This window comes from Trachinotus anak, unplaced genomic scaffold, assembly GCF_046630095.1.
Source record: "Trachinotus anak isolate AG129_WGS33_773 ecotype Australia unplaced genomic scaffold, CSIRO_AGI_Tana_v1 ptg000019l, whole genome shotgun sequence".
In the NCBI taxonomy this organism is placed as follows: Eukaryota; Metazoa; Chordata; class Actinopteri; order Carangiformes; family Carangidae; genus Trachinotus; species Trachinotus anak.
In genome coordinates, this window is record NW_027273870.1 from 3,497,815 (window position 1) to 3,518,757 (window position 20,943).

The following is a 20,943-nucleotide window of genomic DNA, read 5'->3' on the forward strand; positions in this document are numbered from 1 at the left end:
GTTGGTTAATGTGGTTTATGAATACTTTCCCCAATGTTTGCATTCATGAACTGTCCTCTTAAAAAAATACAACCTCGTCCAACTGACATCAGTCTGCAGTTACTCAAATCGAAACCAGCAAGATGGAAAACATGAGTGCAAACACTTAGCCTCAGGCTACGTCCACACAAATACGTTTTAGTTTTAAAACGCATCACTTCTGCCACGTTTACATCCAGCGTCCAGAGTCTAGAGTTTTCAAGCACCTACAGAGACTATTGGAAATGCTGCTGGGCCAGTTTTAGTTTGAAAAAAGTGGGTTGCGCTGTAGCGTGGACAGGTAGAAACAGACTTTTAGAAAACTGATGCAGACACCTGCCAATCCTCCTGATTGGGTTTTATCAGTCATGACTCTCAGACCGTGGGGAGTGCAACACGGATAGCGATCAAAAGCAACACCACCAATCTGTTAATCACTTGGACCACAATCACAATGACGAATATGAAGAGTGCATGGCTCAAAGAAAGAGAGTCAGGTAAGTGCCAGACTACATGTTCACGATGATAATCGAGGTAAAAGTTTGAAATAATCACGATACTGATCTGAAGTCATACCGCCCAGCCCTAGTGCACTATATAGTAAGTACAGGCTTATTCAAAACATGTGTCTACCCACTTTATTTATATATGTTAATGTTTCTGTTTGAACTACCTTCTATCTCAGGATGTGGGCTTCCAGCATGGCAAGTTAGTGTTCACTGGCTGGGCCCGAGGGGACATCATCGAGAACATGCTGAAGGACCACCGTTCAGCCGACTACAATGACAGCAAGAGAACAGACGTAAGAAAAGCACATACACACATTTACTGCATAAATGACAGGGTTGATGTATACCTACATAAATGTTCACCATCAGACTTATTACTTCCATGCTGTATATAATCTGAATTGAATTTTTTGCCTCAGTCCTGCACGTGTCCAGGAGCTGACTTTACTGACCTCGCAGAGATTGTATCCAGGATAGAGCCAGTCCAGAGCTATGTAGCAGCAGAAGGTGAGAGGTCATTTTAATTTTTCAAGTGCTTAAAATGTTTCTTCTCATGATATCAGACAGTACTAGATTACTTTGAACACAGTGTACAAAGTACACACCTTGAACACATCATGTTAAAAGTCCTTGTTGCAGCGGCCTCCTCCACTAGATGCATAGTTGCCCTTCAGGATCACGCTGGATTTAGTCCGTTATAAATGAGGAGTCATAGTTTTCACCGAGTGTGTTTCACTGTGCCTCTGCTCAGGTGACAGCCAGGGCCGGAGCCATTATTTTCTCTGGTTGTCCGTCCATCCCATTCTCATGAATGCAATATCTCTGTGATGCCTCAAGGGAAATTTTTCAAATTTGGCACAAACATTCACGTGGACCCAAGAATGAACTGATTCGATTTTGGTGGTCAAAGGTCGACATCACAGTGACCTCACAAAACACGGTTTTGGCCATAACTCAGAAATTAATAAACTAATTATGACACTAACACAATTATCTAATAGGATCAAATGTGAAGATAATTTATATTCAAATGGTCAAAGGTCAACTTAGCTGTGACGTCATAAAGTTCTGCTTTAACACTTTTGGCCATAATTCAGCGTTGTAACTCAGGAAGGGGAGATTGTGACCATCTTATCTGGAACTTGGCTGACTGGCGGAGGCCGACAACCGCGAGGCGGTAATTCTAGTTGAAAGCTGTTCCTGATATTTTATGGGTGCCATCAAAACCTGGTGGGTCAGTCACACAATAAATTCTCTCTGTAATATCCCCTCTAAATCTTTCCATTCAGCAGAGGAGTCAGACTGTCTGACGGAGTATGAGGAAGACGGGATGGACACAGTGAGAGAGGAAGAGGGGGAGGAAGAGGAGGAAGAGGAGCCTGAGGACCACTCCCCTGGAGAGTGGGGGCAGAATGGAGTCTTCCAGACTGTAAGCACTCGCAATAACAAAACAAAGAACAAAAAAACATAAATAATCAGGACCTGACGAAGAAAATGTGCTCTTTAAATGTATTCAAATAAAAACACATACTGTACATGCCTAACCCTAACTTAGTCAATCTGGTTATCCCATAGTTTTCTTATTGCCCACAAATCCCATGACAAGCCCAACAATAAATGAATCCTACTAACAAGTATTGTCAGTGTATCTAAAGCCTCTCCATCGCTCTCAATCTCCATCACTGTGCAAAAACATATCAATGTGCCACAGTGTTGCACTTTCCAACATGGTCCGTCATTACCATGATCTAAGACAAAAGCTTATTTTGACTCAGTCCCACAATGTGTATAATAATCTGCTATTAAATAATCCCTAAAAAATACACTTTTTACTCTTCCTCAGCTTTTTAAAAATAAAAACATTACATTCTCAGCGCTCTGTGTTGCTCTGCAGGATGAGGAGAAATCTGTGAGGCAACGTAGGAAACTCACGAGTGACTCCAACACCTCTGAAGTCTCCGACTGCTGACAGAGGGCCACACTGAGAAGAAGAGGGAGTTTAAGCAAGAACAAGGGTCCAAATTACAGGTCCATAAATTCATCAAGGCTAGAGACGTGGATGTCGTACTCAGCTCCTGAAATTTCTGAAACTCTGAAATACTGTTTTTGTTTTTCTGGAGGGGATCACAGTTCATCCTCTTAACTGCTGAACCTTCTTTGCATCAAGTGGCTTCCTCCTCGCTCTCAAACTGGCTTCATCTGTTCACCTTCTGACATCACTTTTGAAAAATGATTATGTGCAGCCCCAAATAAGAATGGTCTTTGAAGGTTCGTGTCGCTCAGTGTTTTTCTCATCCCTTCTACACCAGTCTGAGTTCATTGCCAGAATACCTGCCTGCCAACTCCAAAACCTGCCAAAACCAGGACTCCCCCAGCAACCAACACAACAAAACATGTACACTGTAAACTTCCAATTCACCAATTCAAACGCCTGCATGTCCCGTCAGTATCTCCAAATCTGCATGTACGTCTCTGTACGTACAGCTTTGTTGCACTCCATCATAGACGTTTTGACGCATTGCGGTCCATTCATTTCTTGCGTGCGCTTGTTTGGACGTGTGTGTGTGTGTGTGTGTGTGTGTGTGTGTGTGTGTGTGTGTGTGTATTGCGTGTGTTACAATGACTGTACACGAGTACAAAGCTGTGATTTGTTGAAATAATAGCAGTACACTGAAAAGAAAAGTAAGCAATAAAGATGGTAGAACTGTAGTTAGTACGTTAGCTAAGTTTAGAGTAGATGTGAAGTAGGGAGTCAGGTAGGGGAAGCTACAGGAGGAGCAGATGTTCATGTAGGCACCAAAGTAGAGTTTATGTTGAATGAACAGAGGCTGGACCAATGTTAGGAATCAGGACGAGGGTGGATTAATATTCAAAGAGAAAGATGTGTGAATGAATGCTGTTGAAAGTTTTAAAATGTAGGTTTAAGAAAATAAGGAGGAAGAAAAGAAATGGAACCGAGAGCCAAGTTACTTTAATGTATTTAAAATTCACACACGGTGCAGCAGAGTGAGCTTGATGTGGTGTCGGTAGACTGAACTGAACGGGGGACGGAGACGATGTGTAATGGAAAGGGATGAATGAGATGATTTCAGTGAGTGGGTGACATGGTGTCTGCGTTCTCGAAATTTTGTGTTTCAGCTGTTTTCGTTCGAGATGATGCCAGATAAAGACGAAGCCTTTTCAACAAGTGTTCGATCCGCTCACAGTAAAACCGTGCCTGTGGGGAAGAGAGCGACCATTCGACTGACACTACACAACAATCGAGTGTGTGCCCGTCTCTGTTTGCACAACGTCACACATACAGTACTCAGGGTTCCTGCGTATAACTCCCAAAAAAAAAAAAAAGCTCAAGAAAGTTGCTGGCGGACAATATGGCATACATGACAGTGAATCTCAGACTGAACTGTCATAGAAATCTACAAAACCAATGACAACAAATTATTGTCAATTTGACATGAATAATACACAGAAACCCTGAGTAAACCTAAACTCCAAGTGGATAGAAATTCACCTCATGTAACTATTAACACTGAATTAATATGGACCTAATGTAGAAATTGTAACAAGATTATATTATAATACACACAATGTTGATATTCATATATGTATATGAGGTGGAAATTTGTAAGTTAATGCTTAGCTGCAGAACAAGGGAACCAACACCTAAACTTTAAAAAAGGGTTTCCTCTCTTAAAATCCATTCTGTTTTGATGGATGGTCACCAGATTTGCTTCCTGTTTTTATTTATACATGTTAACTACTGGCTTTTAAGAAATGATTTTCTTTTTTTAAATTTGGGGGTGGGGGCTGTCTTCTTTTAATTAACTTGGCTTTAGCTGTTTTGCACTGAAATATTTGAAGTATTCCTTGCTCAGAAGATGTTTGGTTAAATAATTGCCATCCACCTTGATATGCCAAGGGAATTGAAATAAAAAAGAGATGTTAATTTCATATGCATATTGGGAAATAAATATAATATGCATCATGTTAAAAAGCATTGTGTGAGGTTTTTTTTTCTGTTTGACGTTTTAATGTTATGAGCTTCACAGATTGCACCAGTGGTTGGTTCTTAGCAGAAAAATCAGTATTTGCTCAGCTGATGTTTGCTTTTCCTTTAGGCATGGGATGCTACAAGGAACAGAAACTCCATGTTTGCCTCACCAGCATCCACAGCAGTGCGGCTGGCACTGTTTCCACCTTGGGAGTCTGTGTGTGTGTGTGTGTGTGTGTGTGTGTGTGTGTGTGTGTGTGTGTGTGTGTGTGTGTGTGTGTGTGTGTGTGTGTGTGTGTGTGTGTGTGTTAGTGTCATCATGGCAAAGTGTGCTCCTAGAGACACCTACTGTGTTTATCTGCCTGTCTGTGGACATTTTCTGTCACCACCATAGCATGAAACTTTGCAGGTGTGTACTTCACATGAAAATGAAAGCTGATATAACACAGGTCACAGCCATAGCTATGCTCACCCTCAGGTAAGACCTGAATCCTTTTTGTGCTGATATCAAGGCAGACCTGTCAGAAGGCACAGCCAGGAAGGCTGCCACACTTATTTACCTACCTAGTATGTTAACACATTAATTAGCATTAATTAGAAAAACAAACAAAGTAAATGGACTGAAGGGATTTAAGGGATTTAAGTTTTAAACTTGACGCTTGCGCTTGATGAAAAGTTGAGGGATTCCAAATCAGCCTGAGGAGGATGTGGAAGTCCGAACCAAATTCCACAGCAATGCATCTGGTAGTAGTGACATATTTCAGTGTGGACCAACAGACTGACAGTGCCACAGAGCCGAGGTCCGTCTTATCCGGATCCGGACCTTTAATCTGTAAATAATTGAGAATTCTTACATTTTGAAGGAGTATTTTTACCTTGACAGGTGCAGAAGTTCAGCCTCTACGTCACAAGTCATGAGATACTATTCAGCGAATCACTGCGACCTGAGTCAGTGGTTCAGATTCACACGCAGGAGACAGATCTATGGGAGAATCAGCTGGACAAATAAGTGGAGGAGTGGGATGTAAGAGGGAAGGAAAGAGGAAGGTGGTGTTAAATCTGTCCATTTGTTAAGATGTGTTGAGATTGTTATAAAATGTCTGAGACTGTTAGGATGTGTGATGAGTTAACAGAAAAGAAGAAAAACAGAAACCCCACGGCACACTTTTTATTTCATTTTTCTAAAATGAACCACTTTATTTTACGATGCACATTTTTCAAAAGCTCTCATATGTACTTATTACTTAGTAGAGCCCTTATTTTCCTTTAAAAGGAGAAAAAACAACACTGTTCACCCTCGCTTGAGGAAATTATATCCAACTGGAACTCTTTGACTTTTAACCACTGCCATAGAGCCATGCTGCAAAAAATCAATAAATATATATATTTCTTTCATTGGATAAATAAAATCATCAATGTGTATCTAACTGTAGATTATGTTTGTGTGTTGTTGATAAACTGCAATCAATCTTCAGATAAAGATCAGGCACCTGACTCTGAGCAAACAGCTTTTATCATCATTATCAGTGTTCAGTGGTTGTTGTTTCCATCAGCAAAGATGTAACCTGTGAACATTCATGTGATGCAAGTTTATCTCTTGGATATACCTCTTTACTTTTCACCTAATATGGAGTTTTAACTCTGCTCCAATGTGAAATGTTTCCATCAATTTACTGTGGATCAAGATAAACGCAAAGTACTAAAGCCCAATTTAAATGACGATATCAGCCATTGTGTTTAAAGGTGAACTATTGATCTACTATGTCTAATGTTTAGTTTTAAACATTAGACATTGATAAGATTTACCACGATAAAAAAATATAGTGTTTAGTTTTCCATAATGTGGTTTTCACAGAAGTGGCTGTGGAATGCACAGGTGATGTTAAAATGAATCTCCAACCACCTTTCTTTCAAAGCTTACATCATTTGTGTAAGTTGGTTTAATCTCTTCTTTTCATGCTGTGGTATTGTTCATTCATTTCTTTTATTTGTTCTGTTTTAATTATTGTTATCTCACTGTAACAAAAGAAAAAAAAGTCTGCACATTCACTTTTTAAACATAAAATATATTCAAAGTGCCTTTATTTATACTGCTTTTTCATCCAGATGATACTGAATAATATGTTCAATTTGGAAGTGTTAAGAACCAAGGTTTTGCTAGGAAGAGTCTGCATTACACTCATAATATAGCATATTAATAGCTTCTTAAAAATGGAAGTGCTTAACAAATTAAAACATTACAAGACAATTGCTGAGATTCTTTTAAAAAAAACACTAAAACAATTTGGATTTTCAAACTCACTGGATTTTTTTGAGTTAATTTCCATTAAATCCATTCTTGATCTAAAGCTAGAATCTGTGAATAACACTGTAAGAAATTTACATAGGACATTACTGAATGCAAGGCAAATCAATGAAATGTTCAGAAAATATCTCTGTAATTAAATTATAGAGAGCAAGCTGTGACAGATCATCTCAGTTAGTTTTTCACATTTCATGTTAAAGTGAGCATCAAAGATTTCAACAAAAAACAGTTTTAAGAAATTATTCCATTTTCAATTAAGGCTCATGTCACTGTATGAAGTTATGGTTTGTATCATTAATTAGTGCTGATTATTTCATGAATATAATTTCCTTTATCACTGTTAGAATTATTCTTGTCATTGAAATGACTTTGGCCGAAGCAGGGATCGTTGTATCTCACTGACTTTCTGAACCTGCAGATAAGGATGGAGCACCTGACTATGGCTCCATTTTTATTTTATTGCATTTAACAACTTTCACATGATGTGGGCCATTTATGACATCTGCAAACCGCACCCTTCAAAATGAATGTAATGGAACAAATCTCGGTTAGTTTGATGATTTAAGATTTCAGCTAATGTAAAAAGACTTGATACGGCACTCGAAGACAGAGGAAACCAGGCAAGATCAAAAGGTCTTCTTTAGAAGCAGATGGAGAAACAATGAAGTAAGGAAGCACACAGTGCAGTATTCACAGGTGCTCCAGATAAACACAGCCCTGCAAGCTGACAAAAAAAGCCAGTGGATTTATTCTGTGCAACGTGGGATCATTTACACCTGTTCTCAAAACTGGAGCTGTCTCACGGAGTGGAGGGTTTAAATCCATTCTTGATCTGAGGCTAGTTGAGCTTTTGAGAAAGGCACTGAATCTCCAGGTGTGAATAACACTAACTGTAAGAAATGTACATAGGACATTACTGAATGCGAGGCAAATCAATTAAATGTTCAGAAAATATCTTAAATTAATATACAATTACTCTGCATTTTTAATCATTAATATCAAAAATTATGATTTTATCCCCCTAAAATGGACATTAAAAAGTACAGTGCATTAATCAAAAAGTCAGTATGGTATTTTATACATCTGTTCACATTTTCAGAACATATGTTTTAGTAGAGAGACAAAATACATAAATATGTAAAATACTGTAAACCATTAGACCAGGTGCATCAAAAGTAATTCTTCTTTAATGTGGAAAAAATAATTACCTATTAAGTAAAAATACACTCGGATTAAAGGGTAAACATATCTTCTTATCTCCGTAATATCTGATGAGCCAAAACATAAAAAGAAACATGTGATGTGTTGCATAATCTTATCAATGGTCATATGTCACACCAACTTTCACAAAGGAGGGTTGTTAATTATTGGGTCATGTGTGCCCTGATGGGGGCAGTCGGTGAAAATACAGAGGGGGTTGAGCCCTGTGGAGTGAGCGTGGCCAATTGTGAGCAGGTATATATGGAGGTGTGTGTCCGTCCCTGAAACCAGAGTGCTCTCAGGTTCTCCTCATTCAGCTGCCAAGGCTTCTCAACATGAGCTTCACCGGCGTGCTGTCCTGCCTCAGCCTGCTGCTGGCAGCTGCTGTCGCCCAGGCGCCAAAACCCTGCGGTGAGTATAGACGACCCTGCTGGTGACAAACATATTGTGATGTCACTGTATTGTGTGTGTGTGTGTGTGTGAAGGTGGGCTTTAACTGGATTTAGACAAAGAATTCAAGTGAAGGAAGTTTTGACTGGTGCTGCACAGATGAGGAAAAATACAATTTGTACATGATGGAGAAATGAAATGAAGGCAGATTGATGTTGTTGTTGTTTTCTTTGTGAATGAATTCATGTAATCCAATTGAAAAGACACTAATATAGATGCTGTTTAAGTGTGTGAATGGATGGATTACTTTACATGTGTGTTTGTTTAATTTCAGATGTGTGGTAGATTTGACTTGTCGTTACCAGCAAATACAAATTATGCAGATACATTTCTTCTCATGTCTTATCTCTAACAGAACTGATTTCCTAATAATTTTCATTTCCTCTTCCACAGTTTCTCCACCACTGATGAGTGGAGGCCTCACTGTGGTGAGTCACTGACCTGTCTCACAGATAAATTCTCCTTACTTGTTATCACTCATGGATGGACGTATGTTAGGTGATCCTTCTCTTCACTTTCTACTCTGTCTCTCTTTTCCAGATGGTCGGTGACGGAGTCTACATGTCGACAGGAACAATAAGCTTTGATACTTTTGGACAGAGGATGCGGATTAGAAGCTATGGGCTTTCTGGCAATCAGACCTTTGGTGTGGACGAGTTGATGCTTTTCAATCAGGTATTTAACCATTAATAAACTGTTCCTGAAAATACATTGCATGATATGTTTTAATATACATATATACTGAGTGGGCTTTGTCACAGGCGTTTTTTTCTACCTTTGCCTTGAGACTGACATGTTTCATTTCCCTTTTTCCTTTTGCAATACAGTCAGTGTCCCTTGAGCACAAATGATAATATTATCTTCAATCATGATTTACTCCTAACAATGAGGAGAGTCAGATGTAGTGAAATGAGTGCAGATTTCATTCCACCTTATAGCCTAGAACAACTTTCCTTTAATACTCTACAGGTTTACACAAACTTAAAAGCATTAAGCTGCATGTAGGTGTACACAGAATGATGCAAATCTGGCTTTTGTACAAAGTAAGAAAACAATATTTGTGTATAATGACTGCAGCAATTTTCTGCATTGTTAGGTAGGTAGGTAAGCTAGGGCTGCAATGAACAATAATGGTTAGTAACAATGAATCCACTGCGTAGATTAATCACTTGTTTAGCCTAAAATTCCACAAAAAAAAGTTTAATATGCCCCAAATAATTTTATTACACAAATTGCTTGGTCTGTGTGATTGACAAATCCAACAATATTCACTTTTCACTGATATAAGAGAAAAGCAACACATTCTCACACTGAAATCAATTCTAAGTGATTATTCAATTACTAAAGTTGTTGTCAGTTTATGTTCTTCCCTGTTTCAGAATTACATCAAAATACACAAATAAAACATTAAACCTCGTTAAACATCCTCTCTCAATGCTGCTATACATACAGTAATACTGATAATATTCTCATGCATTTTTTCCACACAGTGACACTGTTGGTGATTTTCCTGTTACTACTGTCTGACAATGACATTCACAATTAGAAAACAATCCTATAAAGCTGAAAATAAATGATAACAATGAATGAAAACTCAACCTGCCAACAAGTACTTTAAGAAAGTTTTGTTTAGTGTTCAGCAAATGACCTTTGGATGACAACACATTCGTAATGACAAAACAATATACATGCAAACCATGCACAATAGTTAATGATAATAATCTCATTCACACTTTCATTATATTAAAAGACACAGCAGGCTCCAGAGATGAGATACAGACAGAGACCACAAGTTAAAAGAGAGCATTCATTTTCTTTCTTTATCCTTTCAGAAAGTCTATTATGAGATCGACTGGAGCAAACTGTCCTGCAAGAAGAGGCCGCTGGACACCTCCTTCATTCCCATGCATGTGCCCGAAGATGCTAAACTGATGGGTCAGGTATTCATGGGCTCCTCCTCTTCCTGGGGAATGGGTGTGCTCGTCAACACCTGGTATGGATACCTGCCAAACAACGGTAAGAAGAAACATTGTGCATCTATCTATGTATATATATATATATATATAAAGTCTGAAACTATAACCAAAACTATTTGTAGCAGTAGAGGTTGGAAAGGAGTAAAAACAATTTCATGAAGTTTTTCTTTGTGTAAAGCATGCTAAGAGAGGAGCAAATTCCCACTTAAATGAATAGAAAAATATCACTTCCATTCAAAATAAGCTTCTGACTCTCAGTCTGTTTATTATGTGAGCCTCACATATAACCTCTGCTCCTTGTCTTCAGGCACATACTCGACTGTCTTCTCTGAGATCGGCTGCATCCCAATGACCTACACCAGCTACACTCCAGACTCTGGATGGACAACCATCAGGTGAGAACCGGGACTGACAAAACCACAGCAGCACAGGACAGATAAACTGTCAACCTCACCAGTCAAAACAATGTCAGCTTTTATATTAACACTTTTCTGTGAAGAAAAAAAAAACATCTTACCATCTTATTCCAAACTATCTAACAATATCCCATATGATGTATTATTATTATTATTATTACTATTATTACCATCATACAAAATAAAAACTCAATGTATTTATAGAGCATTTGAAAAATTCCCAAAGTGCTTTGCAGAGGTTAGAATCACAATCATATTAAAATTTAAATAGCTACTAACGAATAACAAAAACTCAGTCATGTCCTCATTATGACTGTCAAAACGTAAAAAAATAAAAAATATATAAAAATCTGTATTATAATTAGAATTACTTAAATACTATTTATAAGCATGTCGCTTCACTAAAGATGTATGATGTCTATCTCCATGAAATATTCAAACCTTTTTAAAAGATGCACCATTCAAACAAATGGAAATACAGTGGAAACTGCTCATGTTGACACCCAAATATCTCGTACAGATAAGTTCGAGGAGAGCCTAAGCTTATGACAGCTTGCAGTAGTAGGATATAGTTAAATTTTTTTCCCCATTCTGTTGTCATATATGAAAAGACCCATAATGAACATTGTAAGCCAGCCACTTGATTAAGATAAGCAATTCATCCAAACAGCATTTGTATAGGAACGATTCTGTGCCAAGCTTTTTGATCCATATAGGTGGTTGATCGCTGTATTTGACATGTTGTGTGCAACAATATACATGTATCTCCCCAATATGAAGCCTGACATAAAAATAAATACATTTTTATTTACATTTCAGCACCTTCAACTGGGTGTTGGGCAACACAAACCCCATGGACTACAGCCCACCATTCTTTTGTGCCAAGTCTCAGCTGGAGGAGACAGAGACACCAGATACCTTCTTCTCTGCCCTGAAGTCTCTGGCCATGAAGACCAAGAGAGAGGAGTAAACCTCTGGAGCATCTCACTAAAATAATCTCTAACACTGCTCTTGTTAGGGCAGCTAAATTTAACCCAAATAATCTAGTAATCATCATGGGATATAAAGCCATTTAGATTAACATGATTTCCAAGGTTATTTTAACCTGCTAAGCCACAATATAGCCACCTGTTGAACACTCTTAAACAACAGCGTTGTTTGTAATGGGGCAAACTTAAACATCTCAGTGTTTGCTATTACAGGTTAAAGGAAATGTAAGAGGTGCTGGGACAGTAAGATCAAATCTAGACTCTCAGGGAAATTAGAGGTACACTGTGAGAACTAAGTGGGGGGAACCTTTCAGTAACTCCTAATGTAGCCCGGTCCCTGTTTTGTATTGTATCTCTGTCATCCTTTTCAATAAAATCAATTCAAAGCACACTAAGTACTGTACTTACTTGGTGTTGGATGAATGGATAAGACAGTAGAAATAATAAAAAAAAACAAATACAATAAAGAACAATACAAAGTAAAAAAATTAAATGTTAACAGCTAAATATAAATGTTTAATCCTTACCACACATACCAAACATGTTCTCCATACTGAAGCACCTCTGTGATTAGTTCATCAGTGATGTTCAACACTCAATAAATATTCATTCATTAAACAATAATCTTACTAATTTACTTTTAAACAATCCTCTTTAAAAATATTTCTACTGCCTTGTTATTGTATATATCCTCATGAGGTGGGACATTAAAAATGTAAAAAAACACATAAAATCCTCACGACCACATGTCAGTGATTTTAAAATGCTAAAACTGTGATTTATTTTTGATAACTAATGTAAATATGTAATCATCTACATTCTAGTGTATATTAATAAGCTGTCAGGAATTGACAAGCACACAGCACAAGAGAAAGAGGAGAAAACAGAAGAGAAATAAGAATAAAATATTTAGGAAATCAGAGTAAAGGTAAAAGGGAAACAGAATATATCTATAGATGAAGTACAATAACAGTAATATTATTAAGACAGGACCCTTTTAAATTAGTTTTCGAGTTATTTTTTGTTTATTTGTTTTTAGTCAATTATTGCTCCACTTTTCAACTGAATGAAATATAAATGCTTTGTACAGTTTAATACACATTTTCAGGACATCAGGGAGGGATTGGGAGCTAGGTATGCTAATTTAAGTAACTAACTGCTAACTTATGACCCAGACATTTGGGAGTTTTTTTTTTTTTTTTTTACCAGCCAAATTATCTTCAGAAGTGTCATCCCCTCCATACAAAGAATAAAGCAGTTTCACTCTTAAAATCAGTGATTCGCCAATGGTCTTTGGTACCTTTTGAGGCAGAATTCTGTGGAAACAGATCCTTTACCGCGTTGGAGCTGCTTAGTATATTTCCTTTGAGATAATTGTAAGTAGTTTAATTGTTTTAATTTAGAGAAGGTAGTAATATGATTTGTATCCTGTATTTACTCATGTTGTCTGAAAACAGGCTGTAAAGATTCCTTAGTGGATAAATAATTTGCTGTCCATATTAAGTTATTATTCATACGTATATGTACTGTATGTATATTAATTAGTGTTGATGATATCATTAATATAATTTACTTTATCACTGTTAACATTATTCTTGCTGAAACTCTAACGACTTTGACTGAGATGGAGGTTCATTGTATCTCGTGCCTTTCTGAACCTGCAGATAAGGATGGAGCACCTGACTATGAGTCAGGGCCATTTATGACATATACACACACCTTTCACACATTGTTCATTTAGACTCCAAATTAATGTCACAGAACAAATCTACTTAACTTACTGAACACTTTGTTAGTTCGACGACTTAAGCTTTCAGCTAATATAAAAAGACTTGATACAGCACTCAACAACAAAGGAAGCCACGTTAAGACCAAAAGGTCTATTTTAGAACAAGATGAAGTAACAATAAAGTGAGGAGGCACACAGCGTGGTACTGACAGGTTCCTCAGATAAACACAGCCCTGCAGGCTGAGAAAAAAAGCAGGTGGATTTATTCTGTGCAATGTGGGATTATTTACACCTGTTCTCAAAACTGGAGCTGTCTCACGGAGCGAAGGGAAATATGTGATGAGCCAAAACATAAAAAGAAACGTGATTCGTTGCATAATCTTATCAATGGTCATATGTCACACCAACTTTCACAAAGGAGGGTTGTTAATTATTGGGTCATGTGTGCCCTGATGGGGGCAGTCGGTGAAAATACAGAGGGGGTTGAGCCCTGTGGAGTGAGCGTGGCCAATTGTGAGCAGGTATATATGGAGGTGTGTGTCCGTCCCTGAAACCAGAGTGCTCTCAGGTTCTCCTCATTCAGCTGCCAAGGCTTCTCAACATGAGCTTCACCGGCGTGCTGTCCTGCCTCAGCCTGCTGCTGGCAGCTGCTGTCGCCCAGGCGCCAAAACCCTGCGGTGAGTATAGACGACCCTGCTGGTGACAAACATATTGTGATGTCACTGTATTGTGTGTGTGTGTGTGTGTGTGTGTGTGTGAAGGTGGGCTTTAACTGGATTTAGACAAAGAATTCAAGTGAAGGAAGTTTTGACTGGTGCTGCACAGATGAGGAAAAATACAATTTGCACATGATGGAGAAATGAAAGGAAAGTATCTATAAGAGCATCAAAAGAAAAAAGATGAATAAAGCATGTGGAAAGTTTCAACTCCATGGTGTCGTATTCTCTTATATACTGGAGATAAACTGTCAGGAGCTTTGTATTGTTATTGTACTGTTTTTTTTTGGTTTTATTTTTCCTGTAAATGAACATAGGTTTATGGCAGGTTAGTGTTACAAATAAAGGGGGGAAAAAACTATACTTATTCTACACAGTCATATGTTCACTGAGTCAGTCAGTCATTTATATCTGATGCCTGTGACTGTGTTAATAGAATTACTTTGATATAGCTTAATTTAAAATGTATGGCAGATTTTTGGCACATTTAATTGTACTGTATTTACTAGCAAATGCAAATTAGGCGGATAAATTTATTCTTGTATCGCTTTTTAGATCACTGATGGAACTGATTTCTTAATAATTTTGATTTCCACTTCCAGTTTCTCCACCGCAGATGAGTGGAGGCCTCAGTGTGGTGAGTCACTGACCTGTCTCACAGATAAACTTTCCTCTCTTGTAATCTCTCCTGGATGGATGTATGTTAGGTGATCAGCATCCTTCTCTTCACTTTCTACTCTGTCTCTCTTTTCCAGATGGTCGGTGACGGAGTCTACATGTCGACAGGAACAATAAAGTATGATGCTGTTGGGCAGAGGATGCGGGTTAGAAACTATGGGCTTTCTGGCAATCAGACCTTTGGTGTGGACCAGTTGATGCTTTTCAATCAGGTATTTAACCATTAATAAACTGTCCCTGAAAATACTTTGCATGATATGTTTTAATATACATATATACCTAGTGAGCAGGCTTGTCACAGATGTTTTCTCCACCTTTGGTGTGAGAATGGTACTGGTACTCTAGTCCGTTCCCTACATTTCCCAGAATTCCCTTTTTCTTTCTTCAGAATATAATCTCTCTTTTTTCAATACAGTAAGTGTCCCTTGACTACAAATGTTGGTCTCTACTCTAATCCTCCAATCACGATTCTTATTCCTATTCTGGTTCATTGTCAATAATGTTACATATCAATCAATCTGCTGAATATCTTTCTGATTAATTACTTAAAGTTTCACAAAAAATTAAATATACTCTGCATTATTTGATTATTTGAATTTTATCTAAAACCCAACAATGTTCACTTTTCATTGATATGAAAGAACAGCTGCATAAACCTGCTTTGGCCACTTTATCACCAAATGTCTTCACTAGAACAGTAATTTCCCATCACAGGACGCAGTCCCTCACTCTCGCTCGTACTTCTGTAAGTTTCAGATATGAGCCCCGTGCTGTCTGGCTAACATGCTAATATCACAAGTTCAAAACTGATAACAGTGGTTTACCTCCAAAGTATTAAAATGATATGGATTCTAATAATTGTGACCCTCTATGCACGATGTCCACGCTGTGATTCTGCCACCTGCTGGTGATTTTCCCGTTACTATTGTCTGACAATGACATGAACAATAAAAAAACACTCCTGAGAATAATCAATAACCATGAATGAAAACCTTAACCACTATCAGTTACTGTCAGAAGGTTTTGTTGAGTGGTTTGATGTGAAATACATAATAAGGACAACACATTTGTTGTGACTAAACAATACACTGTGCATGGAAAGCATTCACTCTCATTATCTGCCCCTCTGGGTGACTTTGTTTGGACTATTTATTATTTCCTATTGATTATTTCCTGTTTTATTTTTGATCTTACTAATATTGTGTGTCTATTGGTTGTTTTACTTCCTGTTTTTGCCTAGTTTTCCTGCTTTTGGGAATATCTGCCTCTGCCTTCCTTGTGTATTTAGTCTCTGTGCTCTCAGTCCTCTGTGTCTGTTTGTCTGATCACTTCCCCTCATATTTCCTCGTTCTTCTGTTCTTGTTCCTAAGTTTGGGATTTTCTGTCTTCATTTCCTGCCTGTTCTTGAGTTTCTCACCATCAGCTTGTAAATCAGCTCTGTTTATTAAATTACGTAGATGTTATAAGCCTTCGTGTTTGTCTGCATTTGGGTCTTGAAATCCTTAAACCATAACCTGCACATTACTACTCATTCACACTTTCAACATGTTAAACATAAAAATGAATAAAAAACTCCCTCAACCACTGACAGAAGCTTTCAGAAAGTTTTGTTCAGTGTTCAGAAAATGATCTTTTAATGCGAGAAAAACAATGAGGACAGCACATTTGTAATGACAGCAGTGCACATGGAAAGCATGTGCAATACTACTTACTGTATTCATATTTTCAGTATTTTAAGAGACACAACAGGCTACAAAGATAGGACAGACAAAAATGTGAAATGTGAAAGGGCGGCATTCATGTTCTTTCTTTATCCTTTCAGAAAGTCTATTATGAGATCGACTGGAGTAAATTTTCTTGCAAGAAAAAGGTGCTGGACACCTCCTTCATTCCCATGCACGTGCCCTCTGATGCTAAACTGATGGGTCAGGCATTCCTGGGCTCCTCCTCCTCCTGGGGAATGGGTGTGCTTGTCAACACCTGGTATGGAGACCTGCCACATAATGGTAAGAGGGAACATTGTGCGTGACACAAAGAAATCTGGCTTCGTTTATTTCACTTATTTCAGTTTCATCGCTGTGTGTTCAGTAGTAAGACCCATGTTGCACCGTATTCTGTAACTTGATCAGTGTCTCCCAACCCGGACTGGCTTCACACACCTTCCAGCTCTGAATACAACCCAGATGATCCCTGGTGGCTGGCTAATCAGCTGAACAACACAACAACAACATTAATACAGCAACTTTTGCTGAGGGTGCTTCGTGTGGTCCCAGGGAAGACTGTTGACAGTTTGTGAACGGGTCATAATGTGTGGGCAGTATGCTGACTGTTCTGTACTGCTCAGCCAGGCTGTTTATTGTTACAGCCTCTACTCCATGTCTTCAGGCACGTACTCGACTGTCTTCACTGAGATCGGCTGCATCCCAATGACCCACACCAGCTACACTCCAGAGTCTGGATGGACGACCATCAGGTGAGAACCTGGACTGACAAAGCCACAGGAGCACAGACATGGATAAATAATTAACACCGCCAGTCAAAACAATGCTTCTGTTTGAACCAGTATGTGCCAAGACTTTCGTAACCTTTGACCTTTACCCTTTGGCAGCATTAAAGCTGCTAACATTAGCATTAGTCAGCAACAGTCTAGAAGAAACATTACCAGTTCAGAATCAAACTTCATTCCTTTTCCAACCAAGAGTTTTCCCTGGTGGTGGGAGGCAACCATTCGATTTATATCATTTCTTTTCTTGTACTGAAGTTACCATGTTAACCTGTTAGTCCCAGCTCGGTCGGACTGTCTCATCTGTGCGATACCCAGCTGTGTAGGATCCATGCTGCCCTGAGGAGGTGGTGCTGCTCACAGGGTGTATTATAACCTCTTGTAAACGCAATGGTGGCTGAAGCTCATGCCAAGACTGATAAGTAAACAGCTGTTACTGCTAATGTTGACTATGTTGCAATAGCAAAATTTATCAATAGCACTTTTAAACTTTGGAAAGTTTAAAATGCCAAACTGTCTGACAATATCACATACTGTATACTTGATTATTATTATCATCATACATTTAACATTTAGGCATTTAAAAACATACCAAAGTGCTTTGTGCTATGCAATTAAAATACAAATATATATATCTGAGAATCAACAATTTTGTATAAAATTATAAAAACACAACTGGCATATTGCACAGAGAACTAATGAACAGTAAAAGCACAATGTCTCAAAAAATTTCAATACAGACAAATTGCAACACTATAGTTCCTTCGTACGTGACTCAAGTAACGCTGAGCAATGAGTCTTAGAAAGATATTTTTTTGTTTGTATTTCAGCACTTTCAACTGGATCTTGCACAAATCAAACCCCAGGGACTTCGTCCCACCATTCTTTTGTGCCAAGTCTCAGCTGGAGGAGACAGAGACACCAGATACTATTTTCACTGCCATGAAGTCTCTGGCCATGAAGACCATGAGAGAGGAGTAAACATCTGGAGCATTTCACTAAAATAATCCCTAACACTGCTCTTGTTAGGGCAGCAAAATTTAACCCAAATGATCCAGTGATCACCACAATATAGCCAACTGCTGAACAAGTCAAACAACAGTATTTGTATTGTTGGAATGGGGCAAAACTCAGTGCACACCTCAGTGTTTGGTCTTGCAGGTTCAAAGAAATAATAAGATGGTAAGACAGTACCATTAAATCAGGTACAGTGACCTTCCAGTGACACCTAATGAAGTCAGATCCCTGCTTTGTGTTCTCTGTCATCCTCTTCAATGAAACCAATTAAAAACATTGGCTAACACTGTACTTTTCTGGAGTTGGATTGGAGGGATAAATGGATAAGGCAGCAGAATTAACAGGGAAAAACAAAAACAAGTACAACATAGCACAGTACAAAGTTTAACACCATCTTTTGTTTGTCTGTTAGGACTGATGAATATAAAAAATCCAATGGCAAGCCAAAGACTGGTTTTCACCCTTATGGCCCCCATTTATCTGATTAAGTCCACCTCGTCACTCCCAGGTTATTTAAAGACTTCACTCCTGCTCGTTCCTTTCTTTTTCAGCTTTGCATATGAGGAGTTTGTTACTCTTAAGTTCTTATGCTATGCCCATGTTAGTCTAATTGAGAACATTACCCTTATTTCTTTGGATGCATGAGACTTCATTTGAGGTTTGAAAATAAACCTTTGGTCAGAAGATTGAAGTTTCATGGCTTTTTTTCCCTATGCATTCCTGCCCTGTGCCCTGAGTATTCATAGCAATACTCAAGGAAATGTTAAGTTAATTAAAAGCTTTTTATTAACGCAAAATTTTTTATTTTTTTTAAAGCTTTTCAACATGATTGTGAAACACTTAAAGCAATAGTTTGACATTTTGGGAAATAATGTTTATTTGTTTTCTTGAGAGTTAGATAAGATAAGAACTTTTTCCATGTCTGTTGGGGAAGTATAAAGCTACAACCAGCAGCTAGTTAACTTAGGTAGCGTACGGACTGGAAACTGGGGGAAACTTACCAGCAGTTCACTTATTATCACATTATATTTCTTTTGTTTAATCTGTACAAACACAAAAAAACAAAGAAGTGTACATCTTTCAGTCTGTATATTTGCCTTTAGCTTTAATATATTTATCAATATTCTCATCTCTTCCCAAGGAAGTGAATTTGCATATTTCTCAAAATGTCAGATTTTGCTTTTTTAAAAACAGGTCATCCTCATTGCAACTGTGACTGATAGACAGTGTTCATTAGAGTCAGTACTGATTCTCTCTGGGCTTCACAAACCCTGTGAACTCCTCCTGCACTGTGTGAAAATGCTCAACTACAGGTGACAAACAGACCAGATACCATCTTTGATGCCTTTAGGTCTCCGGCACTGAAGATCAATCCAGTAGAGCAGACATCTGGCTAACCCACCAGGATAATCATTTATTCTACTCCCTTCAGCAGCAGCAGAACTATTTTAACTTTAACCCGACCAATCATGGAATATTATGCCATTATTATTTCACACTACTGCTTGGGTGGATGAAGAAATGAGGTGGCAGCAATAAAATGACAAAAACCAATGCAGTATTGAACAGACTGAACAGCACATATTTGAAAGAGCATATAGTCCTTACCAAACATCTTTCCTTTAAGAAATGAAGCATACTGGAGGCTGATAATCACTGATGTTCATCCCTCAATGACTGAACCTGTCAAGTACTGTGTGCAACATGTGAGTATGTGTTACATGGATGTTTTTAAAACCTTTATCTCATTTTGAAACGAAAGTGTTCATGAGAGTTGCTGGAGTGTAATTTAAATGGTTGTTCACCTCTGGTTAAATGCTCCCGTTGCAAACTGCAGTACTTCTTGTCCTTCAGCAGATGGAGGCAGCAGTGCTCTTACCTCAGACGTTCCTGCTTTGATTCACGCATTTACCTAACTTGATCTTAAATCTAAAGGTTTTCTGAAAACAATGACTTCGATAGATCTCTTGTATGCTGATCAGTTACACTTTATTTAATTAGTTTTGCATTTTTAAGCAGCATAAATAATAGATATTGATGTATAGGACATTCATAACATAAATTTTGGATTCATAAACAACCTAAACTGCACATGCATCTAGAGATGGTGACAGTGTAATGTAATACATTTGTAAAATATAGCACATTGTATTATTCATTACATTTATTAATGATAAAATTATAAATCAAGGCCATGTGAGGCAGGTGAAAGCTCAGGGAGAGTGAATATTTTTTTGTTTTGTTTTTCAAACAGCTATTTCAGTCGCCAAAATCAATCTTCAAACTCGGCATGAGTTTGTGAGTGTTTGACAACAGTTTTTTCATTTTATATGATTACAGCCATGTTACACTGTGTTATTAATCATTCAGCTGTTTATACACTCCCGCCTCTTCACAGGAGAAGTTTATTTGGTGACAAACGCCTCAATAAACACTTGGAAATGTG

General features: G+C 38.0%; 3 protein-coding genes across 9 annotated transcripts in view; all 3 read left to right on the forward strand.

Annotated features, from left to right (window-relative positions):
* The window catches only part of pnpla6 (patatin-like phospholipase domain containing 6), a 31,098-nt gene extending 26,577 nt beyond the window's left edge, over positions 1-4,521 (forward strand). For 5 of the 7 annotated variants that reach the window (XM_071504011.1, XM_071504015.1, XM_071504014.1 and 2 more), the window contains 4 exons: positions 704-820; positions 947-1,034; positions 1,817-1,956; positions 2,422-4,521. In XM_071504011.1, coding sequence (XP_071360112.1) covers positions 704-820; positions 947-1,034; positions 1,817-1,956; positions 2,422-2,496 — 420 coding nt within the window. In that variant the 3' untranslated portion in view covers positions 2,497-4,521. The remainder of the gene's footprint in view (positions 1-703; positions 821-946; positions 1,035-1,816; positions 1,957-2,421) is intronic. The other 2 variants (XM_071504012.1, XM_071504016.1) reach the window with 1 other exon arrangement.
* Positions 4,522-8,284: 3,763 nt separating this feature from the next.
* On the forward strand, positions 8,285-12,245 carry LOC139636872 (ependymin-like). The gene is made up of 6 exons (XM_071505252.1): positions 8,285-8,434; positions 8,867-8,901; positions 9,014-9,148; positions 10,306-10,489; positions 10,757-10,844; positions 11,685-12,245. Exons 1-6 carry the CDS (start codon positions 8,359-8,361, stop codon positions 11,833-11,835), a joined length of 669 nt encoding a protein of 222 aa, XP_071361353.1. The 5' UTR covers positions 8,285-8,358; the 3' UTR covers positions 11,836-12,245.
* Positions 12,246-14,060: 1,815 nt separating this feature from the next.
* Positions 14,061-18,783, forward strand: LOC139636985 (ependymin-like). Its single transcript, XM_071505437.1, has 6 exons — positions 14,061-14,260; positions 14,902-14,936; positions 15,055-15,189; positions 16,800-16,983; positions 17,363-17,450; positions 18,311-18,783. The coding sequence occupies exons 1-6, from the start codon at positions 14,185-14,187 to the stop codon at positions 18,459-18,461; spliced, it is 669 nt and encodes a 222-aa protein (XP_071361538.1). The 5' UTR covers positions 14,061-14,184; the 3' UTR covers positions 18,462-18,783.
* The last annotated feature ends 2,160 nt before the right edge of the window (positions 18,784-20,943 follow it).

Bases quoted from the DNA above. Each gene is read 5' to 3' on its own strand.
- LOC139636872 (XM_071505252.1), top strand. From the start codon at position 8,359: ATGAGCTTCACCGGCGTGCTGTCCTGCCTCAGCCTGCTGCTGGCAGCT. The intron at 10,490-10,756 runs GTAAGAAGAAAC...CCTTGTCTTCAG, and splicing joins TGGATACCTGCCAAACAACG to GCACATACTCGACTGTCTTC. The intron at 10,845-11,684 runs GTGAGAACCGGG...TTTACATTTCAG, and splicing joins TCTGGATGGACAACCATCAG to CACCTTCAACTGGGTGTTGG.
- LOC139636985 (XM_071505437.1), top strand. From the start codon at position 14,185: ATGAGCTTCACCGGCGTGCTGTCCTGCCTCAGCCTGCTGCTGGCAGCT. The intron at 14,261-14,901 runs GTGAGTATAGAC...TTCCACTTCCAG, and splicing joins CCAGGCGCCAAAACCCTGCG to TTTCTCCACCGCAGATGAGT. The intron at 15,190-16,799 runs GTATTTAACCAT...TTATCCTTTCAG, and splicing joins AGTTGATGCTTTTCAATCAG to AAAGTCTATTATGAGATCGA.